The sequence below is a fragment of the Mesoplodon bidens genome (genome assembly GCF_964165515.1).
Source record: "Mesoplodon bidens genome assembly, chromosome: 8".
Classification (NCBI taxonomy): Eukaryota; Metazoa; Chordata; class Mammalia; order Artiodactyla; family Ziphiidae; genus Mesoplodon; species Mesoplodon bidens.
The window spans coordinates 68,340,047-68,362,553 of NC_138165.1; the positions used below are offsets into that span (position 1 = coordinate 68,340,047).

A 22,507-nucleotide genomic window follows, 5' to 3' on the forward strand; every position below is an offset into this window, starting at 1 on the left:
TATCTATTCACAGATGACATGATCTGACATATAAAAAATCCTAAAGAATACAAAACAGAAAACTATTAGAGCTAGTAAATGAATTCAGCAAAGTTGCAGGATACAAGATCAACACACAAAGATCAGTTTTATATCTATACACTAATAATTGTGGGGATGGGGGGAGAAGTAAATACTTAATGGTAAACGATTTCCTTTGGGGTGATGAAAATGTCCTGGAACTAGATAGCATGGTGGTTGCACAACATTGTGAATGTACTAAATGTCACTAATAAAAAAATTTGTTATGTGGTTTTCACCACAATTAAAAAAACAAAAACAAAAAACTGATGCCAGGTTACACTGCACACCAATTACATCAGAATTTCTGAAGATAGGACCGGACCAGGTTTCATTATTTTCTAAAGCACACCAGGTGGTTCCTATGTGTAGCTAAAGTTAACTACATCTTTATATATATTAAGGAGAATTTAGTAAAAGGTTGGTATGAATAGCTAGAATATCCTTGGGGATATAACTAGCATAAAATATTTATTAAGGCCAGGTACTTAAAAGTATAGTGTTTTGTATGAGTTGATTTTTATGTTGGTAGGACTTGCGAGTCTACTTAATGGCTTATTTTGCACAGTTGTCATTAAATTGTGGAACTCTTTAGCTTTATGAAGCTATTCCTTATTGCCTAGCCTCTCAGATTGAAATCTGAGAGTTCAATAACAATTTTTAATTTTTGAGATATCATTTTAATAATCTGAGAAAAAATTACCACCAAAAAAACCCCATAAGTTCTCTTTTGCAGTGTTACTCCCCAATTATATTACACCCTCAATCTGTACAAAATAAAATAATACTATCCATGTTTTCAGTCTTCACGAACACCCTCCTTCTCCCTTCCTAGCTTACCAGAAGCCTTACCAATAATAAAATAATCAATTAACATATATTTTTACTAAATGTATTATCTACATACATTTTATGCATTCCTGACATACCTTTCTCTTAATTTTTTCGATATTTTTAGGCAATTCAGTGCATCTGTGAGATTTTTCAAATTGTCACAAACCTCCAAAAAATTTTCCAACATATTTATTGAAAAACATCTGCATATAAGTGGACCCACAGTTCAAACCTGTGTTGTTCAAGAGTCAACTGTATAAAACTCTTCATATAAAACACAGGAGAATATTTTCATAAACTTGGAATACATAAAGTGTTTTAGATACAATAACAAAAACACAATCCATTAAAAGAAAAAAAGTGATAGTTGTACTTCATCAAAATTTAAAACTTCAGTTCTGTGAAAGACACTATTAGAAGAATGAAAAGACAAGCCAGAATCTGGGAGAAAATATTTATAATTCACATATCTGACAAAGGAATTGTGTCCAAAATATATAAAGAAATCTCCAACTCAACAATAAGAAAACAACGAACCAATAAAACAATGGATAAAATATTTGAAGACATTGCACCAAAGAAGATATACAGATAGGAAATGAACACATGAAAAGATGCCCAACACCATTAGTCATTAGTGAAATAAAAATTAAAACAATGAAATCCCACTCTAAACTTATTACAGTGGCTAAAATTAAAAATACTGACAACACCAAGTGCTGACAAGGATGTGAAGCAACTAAAACTTTCAAAATTTACTGATTAGAATGCAAAATGGTACAAAACTGGAAAAACAGTCTGGCAGTCTCTTAAAAATTAAAACATATTATTTGACCCAGCAATCCCACTTATTGGTATTTATCCTAGAGAAATGAAAACTTATGTTCACACAAAAACCTACAAATTACTGTTTAAACGGTATTATTCATAAGTTCCAAAACTGGGGAAAAAAACTAAACATCCTTCAACAAATAAACAAATTGCAGAATATCCATATAATAGAATACCACCCAGCAATAAAAACGAGATAACTGCTGATCTATACAACATGAATTTCGAATACATTATGCTAAGTGAAAGAAGCTAGATTCAAAAGGTTACATACTATATAATACCATTTATACAACTTTCTGGAAAAGGCAAACTATAGGGACAGAGAACAGATTAGTAGTTGCCCAGTGTGATAGTTAATTTTATGTGTCAACTTAACTGGGTCACAGGGTGCCCAGATATTTGGCTAACCATTATTTCTAGGTTTGTCTGTAAAGGTATTTTCGGATGAGATTAGCATTGGAATCTGTGGACTCAACAAGGACTCAATAAAGCAAATTGTTCTCCCCAGCGTGGGTGGGCATCATTCGGGGCCCATTAATAGCCTAAGTAGAACAAAAGGAAGAGGAATAGAGAATTCGTTGCTTCTCTACCTGACTGCACAGCTGGTACATCATTCTTCTCCTGTATTTAGACTGGATTTACACCATCAGCTCCCCTGGTTCTCAGGCCTTCAGACTCAGACTGAATGACACCATCGGCTTTCCAGGATGTCCAACTTGCAAACTGCATATTGTAGGACTTTTCAGCCTCCATAATTGAGTGCACCAATTCCTTTTAATAAACAAACAAATAAATAAATTCTATTGGTTATGTTTTTCTGGAGAACCGTGACTAATACAGATTTTGGTCCCAAGAAAGGGGTGCTGCTGTAACTAACAAATACCTTAAAATATGGAAGCAGCCTTGGAACCGGATAAAGGTAGAGGCTGGAAAAGTTTTAAAGTGTGTGCTAGGAAAAGTCAGTACTTTCACGAAGGGACTTTTAAAGATGATTCTGGTGAGGACGCAGAAAGAAAAGAGGAGAGCTGAAGAGAACCGAAGACCTGTCAAACATGCTCAACTCAATAAATGAACCAAACTTCCCTTGCTCTCTTCTATGAAATGCCTAGGGAAGTATCTGATACCATGTACAGAGAGTATCTAGCCACCTCTATCACCCTCAGTATTCTATTACTTCTTTCCAGTCCTCCAAACACTTTAGAAAATTTTGCTTTTATTTTAGTGTTTGCAGGCCAATCAACAAAGACTGTTGTATGATATATGAATGCCAGTACATGAAAAGAAATATTAGACTTAAGAAGCAGAATTCATTATACTTAACAATTCTTGAAAAAGTGACTCCACATTACACTCTTAATTTTAAACAGTGAACTCCCCACCCTTGCTATCTTTCAATTGTTGTTCATTGATGCAGTATTTATAGGCAACTTCATTTGCCTTACACCATTTCATCAGTCCTTTTCCCTCCTGATTTCTTCTTAAGAAATCATACTCTCTTATAATACTCCCTCTTCTTATGGATTTTCCCAAAACTTTAAATAGTTCCCTTTTTTTGGCTGCCATTAGTTATTCCTCTTGGTTTTCCCAGTAACACATATCTCTATTCCACAAAACATACCCTCAAAATAAAAAATGCAAATATCCTTTAACCCCACAATACCTATTCTAGGAATCTCTCCTACAGCAATACTGTCACAAATTTATGTGTCCTGTAGCACTATGTGTCACTTTTTAAAAAATGGAAATGACTAATAAATGTCCACCTTTGAGAGTATGACTTAATCAATTATGGCACATATGAAATACTATGCAGTTATCAAAAAGGAGATAAAAATCTGTGTACGCTGCAGTGAAAGCATATAGAGAGGTGAAAAAAGAATACGTGGTGCCTTGCATTGCACTGCAGAATAATGTTAAGGTGTATGTATGCCTAGAAAAATATCAGGAAGCATATACACCAAACTTTTAATGGTGGAGAGATACTCATAGGGTATAGGATCTACCGAGACCATTCTATTTCTGCATTGAATTATTTTATATCAAATTTGTATTAACATTGAATTGTTAAAATATCATCTTTTAACCTACACGACCTTAACAAATATATATTCATCAGGTTAAGCCTAAACCTCCTCAGAGAAAACTATCCTCTCATATATTACTGTTTTATTTTCTTCGGCACACAATCTGTGATCATCTCGTTTGTTAAACATTTTTGTCTCTCTCCCATAGAAGGTAACAGGGCAGCGGTCACGTCTGTCTTGCATTGTGTCTCACATATAGAAGGCTCTCAATAATTATTTGCCTCCAGAAACACTGAAGGGATGTGGTAATTTTCTACACAATCAAGGCAGATCTCCTGTTCTTGTTAAAGTTAAGCTGTCACTGGCTCTTTACCCTTAGGAGTGTTACAGAGCCAGCACAGAGGGGATTGGTGGAAGGAGGGAAGGAAGGGAGGGAGGAAGATAAGCACCCCCTAATATACAGGGGCCACGAAAATGATACACATAAGTTTATAAAAAGGAATGGAGATGGAGGCATAAACTTTCTCAGAGTTCAGGGCTTCGGTCGACTAATTGCGGAAGCTAAAACCACGGCAACACGCACAAAACAGTAGCAAACCAGGGAGCAGCGGCCCTGGAACTTGGCCAGGGTAGAGTGCAATGCCAGATCGGCCAAGAAGGTCCAATGAACCAGGGAGAGAAATAGGAACCAGAATCCCGGAGTAAGAGCCAGGTGTCCAAAGGAAAAAGCAAACCTCTTGGAGCTGTGAAGATTCTGTAGGAACGTATGCTCTGCTCAGAAGAACAGAACAAAGTTACGGCTAACGAGAGGAGCTAACAGCTGTGCAAAAAAGAGAACGCTACCCTTCCAAACAAGAACTCAACTGCGCGACCAGGAATGCTGTTGGCGCAAAACGCTGGCGTCATCTCGCAGCTCCCGAATCAAAGTTAAGAGAAAGGTGAAGCCTGGCGGGGTATGGGAAAGGACTGGCGGTCATCTGACACACTTCGGGACACCTTTCCCTTCCGGCGTAAGAAACTTTAGAGTCAGATTAACAAGTCCGGAGAGAAATTTATCTTTTCCAAATAAAAGTTTAGAGGGATCTAATATAAATGCATTCTATGTTTCGCTTTTTCCTTTTTTTCACATGTCCTAATTTGACGTTGCCCAAACCAAAGATGGCCGAACAGGCGTTGGGTCTTACCATTGAGGAACTACCATAGAGACTGAGGCCTAGAGGAGCCCTGCGAGGATGGGGTCTGTGGGCTGGGGCAAACGCCCTATCAACCGGCTTCCGTAGGGGAAGCTCGGGGCGGGGCCGGCGACAGCGAGTCTTTGCGCTTGCGCGAAGATGGTGGAGGAGGAGAGTCTCTGCGTGGTTCGCTGTGGCGGCAGCGAGTTGAACTTCAGGAGAGCGGTGTTCTCTGCGGATTCTAAGTAAGAGGCCACCACGCGTTGCCGGCCCACCTGAGGGGCGTGAGTCCCCGGAGGATGGGGAGAAAGAACTGTCGGGCGCGCCTGGACAAATCAGCAGGCGGTTCTGGGCTCGGGGAAGGGGCGCGCGTGCGGGAGACCCAGGGCCAGCGGGAGGGAGCTGGTGCCCGTGTGCTGTAAGAGGACTCAGAACCCCTTACTTCCGTAGCACCTCAGGCTGGGGCCCGCTTCCCCCGTCCCCAGACCTGCAGGTAGATTGAGCGGCCCCCGGGCGGACCCACGTGTCTAGAATCGGCTCGGCGTTGGGGCGGCTGGAAAATGGTCCGGGCACGGATTTGTACGCCACTGCTCTTGCAAGACCACGAGGAGTATCCGCTTTTCGGACCGAATCGTGACTTGGAATTACTGTATGATTAAAGATTCTGATTTCTCCACACTTCTCTTCCCCCTAAAAAGGCATTTTGGCAACCTTTTTGGAGCTCTGCGTAAAAACTGACATTAGATTCTGTGTGGGATAAAAACGCGTAAGCCCTGGTCCCCTTCCTCAGGAGCTCAGTGTAGCTGGAAAGCTTAACTAAACCCAGTTCATCCATTATGTGCCCTTCGCAAGGTTCTTAATCTCTGCCTCAGTTGCCTCATCTATGAAAGGGGAATAATATTTAGTAATCCATCTCGTAGGGTTGTTGAGAGGATTAAATGCTTTAATACAACACAAAGCAAGTCAAACAATGCCTAGCACTTAATGGCTCAATATACGTTAGCTGTCACCATCATTGCTCTATTGTCAACATCATCTAGAAGTGACACAATGTAAAAAAACGTTTTCAAGTCACTCGGGGATAGAGAGACACTTAGTAAAAACCCTTCTACCTTAGAAAAGTAGAGGTAGTATCTTATGAAAGTTTGTATGCCCCGCAATGTCTTGCTTATGGGTGTATGGCAGATAGTTATTGAATGCATGCATGACTTGAAGGAGCTTTCATAAACTGCCTTAGAGGCAAAAAAAAATCCTTGGTCTTTACAATAAAGAGGGCTTTGTTGATACTTATCTTGTGAATCAGAGGAAGAAACTGAGGCTTCAAGAGATTGCCAAAGTTCTGCCACTTTGGACTTATATCCAGTTTCTTCCTCCAGCGTACTGTTTGTATATCTCATTCATTATACTGGGATCCATCGTATTTCACTTGATTAGTGAAAATTGATTAGTCCTACAATTCATTTTTAAGTATTTATAACAAGCTGCGATGACAAAAACTAAGATAATTCCAGGATTAATCCTACCTTCAAGAGCTTGCAGTGTAGTGAGGAAAAGAAGATAATAAGTAACAGATGTTTCATACAGTGGCACTTTGGGATCCCATAAGAAACAGAGTACTTCAAACTGGAAGGATGGAGAAGGTTGATGAGGAAGTGATGTTTAGGCTAGACGTAGATGGATGGATGGTATTTTGACTAGGGGATATGGATAGAAGGCATTCCAGATAGGGGGCACAGTATAAGCATGAGGACTGTGTACAGTTAGCTTGTAAGAATGGTATATGAAGAGAGCTAGTGGGAAATGAGGTTCTAAAGGGAACATAGAGTCAGTTCTTGGTTGTTTGGTCCAAAGAGAGTGTATTTTTTAATTCTGCACATAAGGTGTTGGTGGGGAGGGGAGGGCGGGATAAAACTATACAGTATGTGGTGGAGAGACGAGAGGTGGCTAGGCTAGCATATTCAAGGTGCAGTGATGGCATAGAAGGAGGAGTTACACAGTGAAAGTTTCCCTTCAGCACTAGGATCTTGCAAAACTAACAGGAGTTTGCTCCTTCCGTGATACTGGGGGGAGGGCAACCAGGCAAAGTGAGCAACTTGAAATTGGGGCGGGGGAGGGGTGTCATGTGCATAAGGTCAGTATACTTGCAGCATAGGCTGAAGGTAGGTCGTGGGAGAAGAGTCTAGAACATTATAGACCAGGTATTAGAAGACTAATGCAGGCAACCAAGCAAGAAATGATTTTGGCCAGAATTAAGATAATAATGAAGATGAAGAGGAAAGACAGAGTTTTGGAGTGATTTAGCAATTAGGATTAACGAGGAGAAGATGTAGGGTTCACATGTGCCTGTTGAGTTTAAAGTACCTTTAAAACAACCAGGTGGGTGTAGCAGGTGTTTAGGCAGAAATTCAGGATGGGAACTTGGTCGAGATTTAGAGATACTTTTTTTTTCATATATATAGAAGCTAATAATTAAACCAGTTTTCTGGCAAATTAACAGGGTTATAATGAATTCACCAAGGACTTGAATATTATCTAAAAGCTGCCACAAGGGTTGGCTAACTTATACAAAGGGGAATAAAATAATTTTGTATTTTACCTCAAGGAGCTTATCAAAAAAGCTGAAATAGTAAATGAAACAACAGAATCGTGGCATTTTAACAGCTTTCTCTTGGTCACTAGGTCCTCTTAGAACTAGGACAAAACTCTACTCTGCCTACTTGAGTGCGTTATTATGAGAGGCAAGCAGGGAGGTGAGGTGTACATGAAAGGACCTGGCATCCCCCTATCAAGTATTACTCCCAGTCCGGCACTGTTTGCATCACACCCTATTGCCTCCCACAGTTAGATGGTGCTATGTATCATAGCAGTAGGTTACTAGGGTATAGAAAACTAAAACAATGGGTCATTCTTGCCTTTTACATTTCTAAATTATCACAGAATCGATGTCCCTGACTCTAGGTATTTTCCCCTGCAGATCGTTCTGGATACTGCTGCTGTTACATTACTGTAACTCTTATTCCTAGTCTTGCTCAGAACCCTGTAACAGGGTTCTGTTGCCTTCCTTAACTATAGCTCTTATGTCTGACTTTCAGGGCCTTCCCTGATCTAGCTCAACTCTGCTTATGGGGCTGTTTCCTGCTAGTGCCCATTATGCACACGTTGCTACTTACATAGGTACATTCCCTGCCTCTCGTAGGTACCATGTTGTTATTTCCCTACTGTTTTTTGTTGCTCTTCTTTTTCTTTCCCAGCCCTTAAATCATGCATCCTTCAGAACCTCTTTTAAATCCTGATTCCTGCTTGAAAACATCCCTAATTTCTTACTTCACCACTTGATCAACAAAGATGATTTGAGTCCTGTGTGACAGGCATTGTGGTGGTGCTTTACATGCATCCCTGTCTGCATGGTTTAGGTATTGTTATCCTCATTATACAGAACCATTTATTGAGTGTTTGTTGTATATGCCAGGCTTGCACTTGCATGCATTGTTTCATTTAATCCTTATAACCCTGCGAGTGGGGAACAGCGAGGTTTAGAAAGGTTAGGTAAATTCTTCAACATCATTCAGCCTTGTACATAGTAAACCTGGCATTCAAACCCATCTGTGTTTGACTTCTTAAAAATGCCTCCTTTTCTACCACACCCTGTTTCTGTTATTATTTGAAGTAAGTAAACACACAGTTCCTCCCCTCAAGGAGGGGAAGTTCTCTCATAACACCATGCAGAAAGTGTTGGGATAGAGTTAAGCCCCGCACCCTGCAGAAGCATGTTAGGACCGGTGCTGATCTGGAATAAGATGAGGGAAGGCTTCCAGTGGAAAGACCCCTGAGCTGAATCTTAAAGAAGCAGTCAGAAAGAAAGCATTCTCAGTAGATAGCAGAATGTGCAGGTGTGGAGAGGTTTGCATTCAGACAGTTAAAGTCTTTATTCCCTGCTGAGGAGCAAGGAGAGAGGAAATTACTTTCCACTGGGGAAGAATATCAGAATCAATTAGGGGGAGTTTTCTTGGCAAACAGCAGCACCCCCTCACCCACCAACATCTCCAGGAAACACTGCCTAAAGGACTTGCTGATGTTAATGGGGAGCAGAATGGGAGAGCAAGGGGGTCGTTGGAGTTTTGAACCACTTAACCTACTGTTCAAGTGAAAAAGTATCTCCAGTCAGACTGGAGTCAAACATAGGAATTTGGATCATATCCTGAAGGCAGTGAGAAAACACTGAAGGATTTTAATTTAATTTTATCCTTATTTAAGGAAGTAATATGGTCAAGTTTGTAAACTTAGTCTGGTATGAGTATGAAAGGTTGAATCAAAGGGCCACACCTGGAGGCTGTAGGAAGCCCTTAAGAGTGGTCCAGACAGGAGGTGGTAAGAAGTAGGGTGCTCGTGGGGATGGAGAGGAGGGTCCAGCCAAAGGGGAATCCATATACCTCGGTTGCTTTGATGCTTGTACTTGGTTGATCTTATCAACAGTTGAACACAACCATGGCCCCTGGTTACAGCACTTATAAGATGCATCCTGATTTTAGAGAGGTGAACATGTGAAAATCAGGTGTCTTAAAAATGATAAAATAGGGTAGTAGCAACCCCAGCCAGCATCAGATTTACCCTTTGATTATTTTGTAATAATTTTTTTACTGGTTCATTTTATCTAAATAGTTTATAAAACCTTTGAAGATCAGGCATGTTCTGTTTGACAAACTGGATTGGACATTGAAAATCAAAGATAAATAGGGCCTCTGCCCTATAGGAGCATATGGCCAGATAAGGGAGATGGATATTTACATAAATGAGACATTTCAACACAGTTTGAAAGTACCCAGATCAAATCATGCCTTGGGTGCTTTGGGAGCACAGAGAAGAGGTCCAGCCTAAGGATTCTGTGGTTTGTACATTCTATGGTATATGAGAAAGTACATGTTAGACACATACACTGTCAGATGTAATAGGCACAGAGCAAACATTTTTTATTTGATGCTAGAAGATTTGCAGTTCTGAGCTTTGTTTTATGGTTATATCTATTATGAAAAAAGTTAAACAAATATTACCCCATGTTAACCACAGTTAATAATTTAGTAGCCTCTGATATATGGAAGAAAGCCACAAATCCAGAAAAGCAAAGTCAGCTTTTTGGGAGTAAGAAAAAGAACTGTCATAAAGTCTTTATACTTTGCTATCTAAGAGAACTCACTGACTAGAGAGAATATTTGACTTCATATTTGTAGGCTGGTGTCTGTGCAATGAATGATGGAGAGTTGGAGGACAGGGGAAGACGCTGCTCTTAGCAGAACCACCACAGAATAATAGCTGATAGTGAAGGCGTAGCACAGTGTCTGCATCCGTTAGTGAACAGGCAGCTTGGTTAGGTTGGCTGTTTTTGCAGGATGATTCCATACAGCCTCTGCCCCTGGAACAGGTCAGAGGTATGACTTTGGCATCATTGATCTACTTTCAGAATTCATGAACTAAACGACCTCAGATGTCCCCATAGGCTTAAGCAGCACAATTTGAATATACAGTTCTTAAACTATTATTTTCAAATAATAGTTGCATGTTATAGCTTTGTTTTTTGTTTTGTTTTTCATGGACAATAAAAAGATTATGCTGTCTATACGGTATGTGAATCTTATTTTTCTCTCTTATTTCCAGGTATGTCTTCTGTGTCTCTGGAGACTTTATTAAAGTCTATAGCACAGCTACAGAAGAATGTGTACATATATTGCAAGGGCACAGAAATCTGGTGACTGGAATCCAGCTCAACCCCAAGAACCATCTACAGGTGTTAATCTACAGTCAAATATTTTAATATTGGCTTTATTGTTGCCAGAAAAATTTGAATTGAATTTGGCTGAGAAGCTTTCTAGGTGATGGTCAGGGAAATATCTATTTTGATTTTCTGATTTAGTATAGTTTTCACTTATTTTTAATTATTAAAATAGGGTCACAGCCTGGAACTACATTGTACGTGGTGTATTCTGTGAACCATTTGTTCACAGGATGCTAATAGGTGTTACTTGAAAGAAGGGGTTCTTGTCTGTATAGTTTCTGAAACTTAGGATTTGGCACAGTTAAATGAATTTCTTGATTATAGGTCTTCTCAAGTCCTGTATATGCATGGTGAATATCCAGAAGGGGTATATAGTCTTGGGTGTTTCTCAAATTTATTTGACCTCTGAACTCCTTGGTTTCTGGAATGCATCTTTGAGGTATTGATTTTTTAGATTGATTTCTTTAGAGACGAGGCTCTTTAGTGTTAATGCAGATGTCACCGAATCTTAGGGCCAGTATCTAGACAAGAAGGGATTCTTTAGTCAGTGGATCAACCAGTTAATTTCAGGACAAACGTGGGGATCTAGTGGAGTCTGGACCTTCCCACTCTCCCCACAAAACAGCCCTTGCTTTTCAGAAATCAACAATAAAATTGTCGTTTTAATTTGTTCTTAAGTGTCAGCAAAGCTGCTAGAGAGTTATCTCAAAAATACTTGCTCTAGGGCTTCCCGGGTGGCGCAGTAGTTGAGAGTCCGCCTGCCGATGCAGGGGACACGGGTTCATGCCCCAGTCTGGGAAGATCCCACATGCCGTGGAGCGGCCGGGCCCGTGAGCCATGGCCGCAGAGCCTGCGGGTCCAGAGCCTGTGCTCCGCAATGGGAGAGGCCACAACAGTGAGAGGCCCGCGTACTGCCAAAAAAAAAAAAAAAAAACTTGCTCTAGTTTTTGATCAAGTTTCCCTCTTCTAGATTAGTCTCAGCCAACTTGACAGTTACTTCTTGATTTAAGAATGGATTTGCATTGCCATTCACTGTGTTGTCATAAAAGAAGTAGGGTATAAAGTAACACTAACACTGATCTTTTCTTTCTAAAATTAAATGAACTACTCTTGAAAATCATAGTTAAGTAGCTCTTCTGCACGGTTCAAGCACACATTTTGTCCTTGCTGTCCTCTGAGGACTTGAGAAAAGAGGTTATGGTTATGTGTACCATTTGAATGTTTTTTGTAGCAGAAAAGAAAATTAAAATTGGAATTTGTGAAGTCTGTATTACCAAGTTTAACAACAGTCTTGGTTGAGGTGAAGGGGCGGGTGCCAGAGATTCTGTGGACTCTGAACTCACAGTATTTGTGTATAACCATTGTCTTATAGAGATTTCTGTTTGCCTTGTTATATTTTACTGATCTGTGTTCATGATTCCTATTATATGTAGTAATGCTGGTGTATATTTTCTACCTAATATAATTCTTTTGCTTGAATAGATAATATTTTCCTACTCCATTTTTATTCAATTCTGTAATTCCATGTCCTCCCTGGAAGAAATCTTAAAATTGCCACTTTTTTTTAAATTGAGGTAGAGTTGATTCACAATATTATATTAGTTTCAGGTGTACAGTATAGTGATTCTTCAGTAGTGGAGATTAAACTCCATTTAAAGTTATTACAAAATAATGGCTATATTTACATGCACTGTACAATATATCCATGTTGCTTATCTATTTTATACATAGTAGTTTGTATCTCTTAATCCTGTACCCCTATCTTACTTCTCCCCCTTTTCTCTAGTCACTGGTATCCTCTAGTTTGTTTTTGGTATCTGTGAGTCTGTTTCTGTTTTGTTATATATATTCATTTGTTTTATTTTTTAGATTCCACATATAAGTGATAACATACAGTATTTGTTTGTCTTTCTTTTTGTCTTATTTCACTAAGCATAATACTCCTAGGTCCATCCATATTGTTGCAAATGACAGAATTTTATTCTTTTTTATGGCTGAGTATATATATCACATCACATCTTCTTTATCCCTTCATCTGTTGGTGGACACTTAGGTTGCTTACATGTCTTGGCTGTTGTAAATAATGCTACTGTGAACATTGAGGTACATGTATCTTTTCAAATTACTATTTTTATTTTTTCAGATATATACACAGGAGTTGAATTGCTGGATCACATTGTAGTTCTGTTTTTAGTTTTTTCAGGAACCTCCATACTGTTTTTCAGTAGTGAGTGCAGCAGCAGTGTACAAGGGTTCCCTTTTCACCACATCCTCGCCAACATTTGTTATTTGTAGAATTTTTTATGATAACCCTTCTGACAGGTGTGAGGTGATATCTAATTGTGATTTTGATTTGCATTTCTCTAATAGTGATGTTGAGCATCTTTTCATGTGCCTGTTAGCCGTCTGTATATCTTCTTTGGAAAAATGTTCAGATCTCCTGCCTATTTTTTAATCAGGTTGTTTATCTTTTTTTTCTTTAGGTTGTTTATCTTTCTGATGTCGAGTTGTATGGGTTGTTTATGTATTTTAGAAATTAATCCCTTATCAGTCATAGCATTTGCAAATATTTTCTTCCATTCAGTATGTTGTCTTTCTGTTTTGTCTATGGTTTCCTACCTGTACACAGCTTTTAAGTTTAATTAGGTCCCGTATGTTTATTTTTGCTTTTATTTCTTTTGCCTTAGGAGACAGATCAAAAAATATGTATTGCTACGATTGACATCAAAGGGTGTTCTGCCTGTCATCTCTTCTAGGAGTTTTATGGTTTTCAGTCTGACATTTATATCTTTAGTCCATTTTGAGTTTATTTGTGTATATGGTGTGAGGAAATGTTCTAATCTCAATCTTATATATGTAGCTGTCCAGTTTTTCCAGCATCACTTATGGAAGAGACTGTCTTTTCTCCTATGACTGTCTTGCCTCCTTTTTTGTATATTAATTGTCCATAAGTATGTGGATTTATTTCTGGGCTCTCTATTCTGTTCCATTGATCTGTGTTGTGTTTTTGTGCCAGTATAATCCTGTTTTGATTACTATAACTTTGTAGTATAGTCTGAAGTAAGGGAGCATGATACCTCCAGCTTTGTTCTTTTTTCTCAAGATTGCTTTCATAATTTGGGGTCTTTTGTGGTTCCATACAAGTTTTGAGATTATTTGTCCCAGTTCTGTTGAAAATGTCATGGGTATTTTGATAGGGATTGCATTAAATCTGTAGATTGCTTTGAGTAGTCTGGACATTTTAACAATATTAATTCTTCCAATCCAGGAATATGGGATATCTTTCCATTTCATTGTATCATCTTTGGTTTTCTTCTCAGTGTTTTATAGTTTTCAGAGTATAGATCTTACACTTCCTTGGTTAAGTTTATTTGGGTATTTTATTCTTTTGATGTGATTTTAAATGGGATTGTTTTTTCTTCTGTTTCTGGTAGTTCATTATTAGTGTACAGAAAAGCAACAGATTTCTGTATATTAATCTTGTATCCTGCAACTTTACTGAATTCACTTATTAGTTCTAATAGTTTTTCAGTGGAGACTTTTAGGGTTTTCTGTTTGGGTTCATCTTGTTTGGGACCCTCTGTGCTTCCTGTACCTGGATATCTGTTTCCTTCTTCAGGATTGGGACATTTTCAGCCATAATTTCATCAAATACATTTTAGACCCCATTCTCTCTCTCTTCTCCTTCTGGGTCCCCTATAACGTGCCCTGTATCATGAATGTTGGTACTCTTGATGTTATCCCAGAGATCTCTGAGCTGTTCTTTCTTTCTTTTTCTTTCTCTCCTTCCTTCTTTCCTTCTTTCTTTCCTTCTTTCTTTTCTCTTTTTGTTCTTCTGTTTGGGTGATTTCCATTATTCTCTCTTCCCAGATTACTTGTGCATTGTTATCACTTAGTCTGCTGTTAATTCCTTCTAGTGTGTTTTTCATTCCAGTTATTGTATTCTTCGGTTCTGAGTGGGTATTTTTGTGGGTTTTTTCTTCTAGTTCCTTGTTTAAATTCTCACTATGTTCATCTATTCTTTTCCCTAATTCAGTTAGCATTCTTATTACTAATGATTTGAATTCTTTATCTGGTAGATTGTTTATTTCTGTTTCATTAATTTTTTCAGGGGTTTTCTTTTGCTCTTTCTTTTGAGACCAGTTCCTCTGTCTTCTCATTTTGCTTAACTTTCTCTGTCTCTATGAATTTAGGTGAACTGGTTACTTATCCCAGTCTTGAAGGGGTATCCTTATGTGTGAGCATCCCTATGCAGTCTGCATGTGCTCAGTGCCTTTGGTAAGAGAGCTGGCTTTAACATGAACTACAAGTCACATCTTTCCTCGGGGTGTGCTGGCAGCTGTCACCTTGGTTAGAGGTGGGGCTAGAGATGGAGGTGCTAGGTTGCTTCTGTGTTCCACAGCCAAGCTCTCTCCTCAGTCACGGCAGGCCTCTCTCCAATGTGGAGCTGCATCATGAAGTAAGCAGGGCTGGAGCGTGTACTGGAGCGGTCACAGGAAACCAGGCAGCCACTAAGGCAGTCTTCAATCTACCCTCTTCCTCAGGAGCAAGCCCACATGTGTGCTCTCCTCTTGAGTGGAATCCAGGCTTCCCACTGCCCTACTGTTAGTCCCAGCGACACTTCAGCCAAGGGAACTTGTCTTCCCTGTGTCAGACCCTAGGACTGGAACACCCAGTATGTGACTCAAACGGCTCACTCACTCTGCAGGGCAGATCTCTGCCCATGCTCCTTTGTCTTCCTTCCCAGTGGAACAGGTCCCAACCTGATTGCTTCTTTTCCCTGCCTACCTCATTCCATGTGGATCTTTCCTACAGCCTTGGTTGTATAGGACTCTTTCTGACAGTTTCCAGTTAGTTTTCAGTGAGAATTGTTCCACATGTAGATGTATTTTTGATGTGTTCGTGGTGGGAGGTGAATTCCATGTCCTCCTACTCTACCATCTTTCTTTCAAAAAACTCAAAATTTTAAGTAAAGTGTTTTCACAGTAACAGCAACGAAAAACTCCAGTGTGACTTTAGTATAACTCAGTCTGCTGGGACAAAAATAAAAACATGCTACAAAGGCATTCTGTTGGTACCAACGTATGGCCCACAGACCAGTGCCACAAACCGTTGGTTACAGGTCTACAATGAGATAAGTATAGAAATTGAGTGTCTAAAACTTCAGGGCACTTTGACATTGCCACAGCATCCAAGTACATAATAACTTAAGTTGTATTTTACAAAAATATTGGTCCGTGATGGGTTGGAAACTTTTCTTTTTAAAAAGGACATTCTCAGATCATTTGAGAGACACTCCTTTGATACTAATGTAAGATAAAAGCAGTTCTGCTGATAAAGGACTGGGCTCTGGGAAAATAGCAACAAGCTCTCAAGTGCCTTTCATAACTCAGTACCTTACCATCTCCCTCTTGAAGATAGAGGGTTGACTTTTTTCTTTATTTTAATTAAACCTTGAAATTGACAGGTCTGCTTTCTACAAAGAGCTGTGATAAGATTTTTTTATTTTGCAAAAACAATATAAATAAATGATTTCACCTCTTTAAAGCTGATAATGAATTAATGAACAGGCAATGCCTTCTGTATCAGCAGTTAAGTTACTTGATATCTTAATGTAGTTCTTTTTTTTTTAATCAGTTTTGTACTATTTTTACCCTTCTAGCTGTATTCATGTTCCTTTGACGGCACGATTAAACTGTGGGACTATATAGATGGCATTTTGATAAAGGTACGTGGATTGAGCTTCCATTTTCATTATGTGAAGAGGAATGGCAACATAATTTAATGACATATTATTTATTGAATACTTCCATAAGGCCCAACCTTTTAGATAGCCTTCCTAAACAAATCATAAAATTCACTCACCATAAAAGAAATGATAAATTTGACTATATAACATTTTAAACTTTTTTAACCAAAAAATGAGCAATGAAACTGAAAGAAAATATTTACAAGAGCTATTATCCCTAATATACAAAAAATTACCAAAAACCAATAAGGAAAAACTAATGACCCAATGGGAAAAAAATTGGTATAAAGTAAGAATATGTAATACACAGAAAAGAAATAACAAATAGCCAATAAACATGAAAAGATGCTTAACCTTGTTAATAATTAAATGTAAATTAGTAGATAACACAGCATTTTTCCCTGTCACTTTATCCATTTTGCAGATTGAAAAAAATATAGCAGTAAAGTGTAGAGAAATAGACACTTTTGTACACAGTCAATGAGAATGAAACTGAAAATGAATAAATACCTTTTGCTCCAGCAATTTCACCTTTAGGAATCTCTTGTTGAAATAATGGTAGCTATATGTAGTTCTTAAAACATTGTTCATGGTAGAAAAAAAAATTGAATATAATCTTGAGGTCAGTTAAAATTTGATAGTCATTCAATAGAATACTGGAAAACCATTGATAAGAAACAGGTAGATCTATATATGTATTAACTTAAAAGGTTATTCAACAAATATGTATTGAGTGTCTCCGTAGGCCGGGTTTTCTTCTGATGTTGGCAATACAGCAGTGAGCAAAATGTATAAAAAAAAATCCCTGCCTGTTATGGAACTTAGGCGGGTGCACAGAATGAACAATATGGTGTTTTTTATCTTTCAGACTTTCATAGTTGGATGTAAACTTCATGCCCTCTTTACTCTTGCCTGTGCTGAGGATTCTGTCTTTGTTATAATAAATAAAGAAAAACCAGGTATAGTATAATTAATTGTTTTATACATATATAGCATCGAGTGGCTCTTTACATTTTACAGTGTCTCAAATTTAACATTTTGGTTTTAGTCTGAAGTTAAGTTTTTGGAGTTGGCTTTTAAATTGGTTTCATCACTATTGCATTCATTTTGGGGAGGCTTGTATTATTTCTGAAATATTGTTGAGGGAATGATTACTTAATAAATGGCTGTGATAGTGGACAGCATAACTCCAATTTTAAAGCTGTTTTGAGCTATATGTGTCTTCCTACTGACCTTAAATCTGACATTCTTAAGCATCACTATTACTTTACCCATCACTGAACACCCATTCGTTGATCTTGAATCTGGAGGAAATGGTATAGAAAACAGGTGATTAGGAACTAATAGTGTGGCTAAATTATTATTATATTTTCATTATCATTGGAACATTATTCCATTGAAACTGCCATGTTTCAGAGCATTTAAGGATTTCTAGAATATCTTCAGTGGTTACAAATAATTGTCCTTTAGCAGTAAATTTAATACATTTAACATTGACATGAAGGATATATCCAAAGAATTTTTCTAATCTCAGACTTCAAGAATGCCAGTCCCTTGGGCCTCCCTGGTGGCGCAGTGGTTGAGAGTCCGCCTGCCGATGCAGGGGATACGGGTTCGTGCCCCGGTCTGGGAGGATCCCATATGCCGCGGAGCGGCTGGGCCCGTGAGCCATGGCCGCTGGGCCTGCGCGTCCGGAGCCTGTGCTCCGCAACGGGAGAGGCCACAACAGTGAGAGGCCCGCATACCGCAAAAAAGAAAAAAAAAAAAAAAAAGAATGCCAGTCCCCCCTGTGTTGTCCTCCTTAAAATAGAGTTGTATTCAGAATTCAAAGTACAGGCCAGCTTTAAACTTGTTACTGGGCAGTCAGCTATATTGGCTCACAGCTCATTAGCTAAGTGAATCCTTTGGGGGAGGGGGGTGGGGGGGCTTTGGCTTGGTTTTTGTTGGGGGTTCTGGTAGTGGTTTTTTTGTTTGTTTGGATTTCGGGGAGTTTTGTTGTTTGTTTGTTTTGCTAAACCAAATTTACAGATTGTTATATATCATGGACTTTTAAGTAAGTTGAGAATAGTTAAAACTGTGAAGCCAAATCTTTCTTAGCTAAAAGTCATTTGGTGCCAACTCTGTTAATGAGTAATATTTTTATCTGTCAAAAATGTGACATGAAAGAATAAAAGCTGTAAGTTTAGTTTTCTGATGTAGCCCATAAACCATCTCTAGGGGACATTCCAAAAAATGTTTTGGAAATGGCAGTGTATTTCTTAAAATAATTAAGTTTCCTTACCAGATGACTATTTTAAAGTAGCACTTTTCAATATTTAGGTTCTGTTCTGTATATAAAAATGTGAATTCTTTTTTTTTTTAGGGAGTTTTTTATTTTTTGTAAATTTATTTCTTTTTGGCTGCATTGGGTCTTTTATTTTTTTAACGTTTGGCTGTGTTGGGTCTTTGTTGCTGTGCACAGGCTTTCTCTGTTTGCAGTGAGCAGGGGCTACTCTTTGTTGTGGTGCATGGGCTCTAGGCGCACGGGCTTCAGAAGTTGTGGCACACAGGCTCAGTAGTTGTGGCTCACGGGCTCTAGAGCGCAGGCTCAGTAGTTGTGGCGCACGGGCTTAGTTGCTCTACAGCATGTAGGATCTTCCTGGACCAGGGCTCGAACCCATATCCCCTGCATTAGCAGGTGGATTCTTAACCACTGCACCACCAGGGAAGCCCTGTGAATTCTTAATGTCTGCCTAAATGCTTACTAAAAATTCATGTTTCTAAACTCCCTGACTGACAATTGATTCACTAGGTCTGAGATTTGGTCTAGGAATCTGCATTTTTTTGTGTCTCCCCAGGTGGTTCTGCTCATCACTCTAGTTTGGTAGCCACTCCCCATATGCACTGCATGATTTGTCAGTTGGAGGGGTAGTTGCCAATACCAGTAATGAAAGCTTTTATCCATATCAGTAGGACAAGTGATTTCTTAACACTGACTACACATTACAGTCACTCCAAGGAACTTAAAATGTAAGATTCTCTGTGGTCGGGCCTGTCTGTTTATTTAAGTATTCCCCCAGTTGAGTCTAATGTGCAAGCCAGTATAGAAAACTGTAGATCTAAAGTAAGGTTCACTCAGATCTAAAGTCATTAGCCTTTTGGAGTTAACTGGAAACCTCAAATGCTGTAATGTCATCTGAATTCTGTTCGTGGTGGAATCTAGTGTTACTCTTCAGTACTTGGCACATCGTGGGCACTCAGCCTGTGAAAACCTAGTTACTATCGAAAAATGTGAACACGGCTTAAAAAAGATTCCCTGTGACTGGCATCTCAAAATATATATTAACATATCCTTCTTTATTTGTTTCATCTTTGTTCCACAGTCCAAAACCAGAGTCTCTGATAGAAATTTGTATAAATCATATTGAAATATGCTTCTCTGGTTCAAAAACAAATGAACCTTTTATTTACACGTTATCTTATATGGTGTCATTTCTTGACTGTAATTAATTTATTCACCAGCTAATTAAACATTTACCATGTACCAAATACCGTTCTGGTTGCAGAGAACTGAACAGACATTAAGCTTACTAGCTCAGTCATATAATACAATAAGATGACAGGTGTTCTAGAGAAAAATAAAGCAGGGGACGGGAATAGGCAACACTGGAAGAATACGTATTAAATAAGTGATATGGTGAGGTCCTGGGAGAAAGAAGAATACGCTGTGCGGCTGTGTTGGAGAAGCATATTCTAGAGCATTCCTGCCGTGTTTGAGGAATAGCAGGGAGGATGGATTGGAGTGAGCCAAAGTAGAATGGATAATGTAGAGCATTGTACGCGATTAGAAGGACTCTGACTTTTACTCTGAATAGACAAAAAACCATTGAAGGTTTTTGAGCAAAAAAGGGACATGATCTGACTTAGTAGTAATAGAACACTGGCTTCTGTGTTGAGAAGAGACTGAAGGGGACCAAGGGTGGGCGTAGGAAGAGCTGTTAAGAGATCACTATTCCTAACACTTAGGATATGAAGCAGGATCGTGGCTTTAGGCGAGGTGGTAGCGGCAGAGGTGGTGAGAATTTATTGAATCTTGGATGTCTTTTGAAGATAGAGCCAGCAGAGTTTGCTGCTGGTTTGATGTGGGGCATGAGAGAGAAGTCAAAGGTGACTCAAGGATTAAGTCTGAGCAACTAGGTAAATTGTGGTACCATTTCCTCCAGTGGGCAATGTGGGGGAAGATTAAGTTCAGAAAGGAAAATAAGAGTTCAGAATTTAGGCATGTAAAGTTTGAGATGACTGAAAAGCCTAGAAGAATTGAGTTCAGAGTATATAATAAGCAGGCTGGAAAACAAAAAATGGTAGATCAGTGTATTACAGTGTATTATAAAGTCTAGGAGGATAAGGAAATAGCATAGTGAAATATAGCTATTTCCCCTTAAGGAGAAATTTTTTAAATGGAATGCAAAGAGAAGAGCATGCCAGTTCTACAGAAAAGGAGATTTATTCTGTGAATGTGTGGCAAGCCCATTTAGCATTTCTGAAAGCTCTCAGATGGTTTGTTGCTTTTGGCTGCTCAGTTCACCAATGTATCATATTCCATCTCCATCTTAAAGCTCATCTCAGTACTTTGGGGGTTTTTTTGTTTCTTTTTTTTCATCTCAGTACTTTGGAAAGCAGTATGCACCAGTAAAACAAATTGTTTTATATTTCTACATATATGAAGCGTGTGTGTGTGTGTGTGTGTATGAGTTGTGGAATTAGCCCTCCAGTTAAAACTTGTATATTCAAATGAAGAGTACAACTTGTTCAGATAGCCTAGAATTATGATCTTAGCATCAAATTAACTTTGGAGTACTAATTAACAGTTTTATATGAACAAATGCACATCTTCACTTTCTCTAGAGAAGCTTTATATTAATATAGCTGCCTTTGGCTAGATGTATTTCAGCTGGTTTCAGTGAAACTACCAAAATCATCAAGTCAGGAAATAGACGCTAAGGAGCTCTCCTTTGTTTTGGATTATATAAACCAGTCACCCAAGTGCATTGCCTTTGGAAATGAGGTAAAATTTGCTTTGTTGGTTTTCTTTTTTGTACATAAAATCTCTTTCCTGCAGTCTTTCCTCTGAGAATTTTATGTTATAGTGATTTAATATTGCCTTGAGTTACAATATTTTTGTTAGTAACTAAGAAATCTGTCTTACTACTTTAGCATGTGTTTGTAGTATAGATTCTTTTAGGACTACCCTAATTTTGTAGATTGTGTCTTTTTGCTCTTGTAAACTCTATAATTGTCCCCCCAAAAATCAACGTTTTGGCATTTGTGCTGTACTTCTTAGCCTGTACCATGTAGAAGCCACTTAAATGCTTTGATTATAGATATGTGTCTTTTGAAAATATGACCTCCATGTCTATAAATAACATGCCCTTATAGAAAATTTTGAAATTACGGAAAAATATAGTGAAGAAATTAAATCTCACCAGTGGTAATATTTGAGGAATTTTTTCTAGACTTTTTCCTAAATGTATAAAATAACTTTTCTCAAATTGAATAATTATCTGAGGGTTTTATCCTTTTTTCTTCACTTCACACTGCAGCATGAGTGTGTACTTAAATATTCATCAGAAATAGTGACTGTATGATGTTCATACCATGACTTATTTAGCCATCCCTTGTTAATAATCACATAAGTTATTAAAATCAAGTACCATCAAAAGCCCCTATATATCACTGTGGTAGCATGTTTCTTTAGTCTTAAGTTTTGTAGCATTATTTTGGCTTTGTTCTGAAAAGGTTTAATTTCTTAGAGTAGAGAAAACACTTGAACATTATAAACATCATTATTCTTTAGCATCATAGTCGTCAGTTAAATACAAATTAAAACCACAGTGAGATACCACTTCACGTCCACTAGAACAGATAAAATTAAAGAATGACAGTACTGAGTGGTGGAAAGATATGGGGCAAAGTTAAACATATGCCTTTACTTACTTTACTGTGACCCAGCAGTTCCACTCCTAGGTAGAGAAATGAAAACACGACCACAGAATGACATGCACAAGAATAATTAATACTCATAATAGCT

At 38.3% G+C, this 22,507-nt stretch overlaps 1 protein-coding gene and 1 long non-coding RNA gene across 2 annotated transcripts in view; one reads left to right on the forward strand and one right to left on the reverse strand.

The window, feature by feature from the left end:
- The window catches only part of LOC308621587, a 191,345-nt gene extending 186,711 nt beyond the window's left edge, over positions 1–4,634 (reverse strand). Inside the window, exons 1-2 of the long non-coding RNA XR_014016487.1 lie at positions 4,487–4,634; positions 2,319–2,499 (exon numbers count right to left, since the gene is read on the reverse strand). This is a non-coding gene — a long non-coding RNA (uncharacterized lncRNA). The remainder of the gene's footprint in view (positions 1–2,318; positions 2,500–4,486) is intronic.
- A 431-nt stretch (positions 4,635–5,065) lies between these two features.
- The window catches only part of WDR75 (WD repeat domain 75), a 41,003-nt gene continuing 23,561 nt past the window's right edge, over positions 5,066–22,507 (forward strand). Inside the window, exons 1-5 of the mRNA XM_081242317.1 lie at positions 5,066–5,169; positions 10,574–10,703; positions 16,354–16,419; positions 17,309–17,399; positions 21,360–21,484. Of these exons, the coding sequence (XP_081098443.1) occupies positions 5,084–5,169; positions 10,574–10,703; positions 16,354–16,419; positions 17,309–17,399; positions 21,360–21,484 (498 nt within the window). The 5' untranslated portion in view covers positions 5,066–5,083. The remainder of the gene's footprint in view (positions 5,170–10,573; positions 10,704–16,353; positions 16,420–17,308; positions 17,400–21,359; positions 21,485–22,507) is intronic.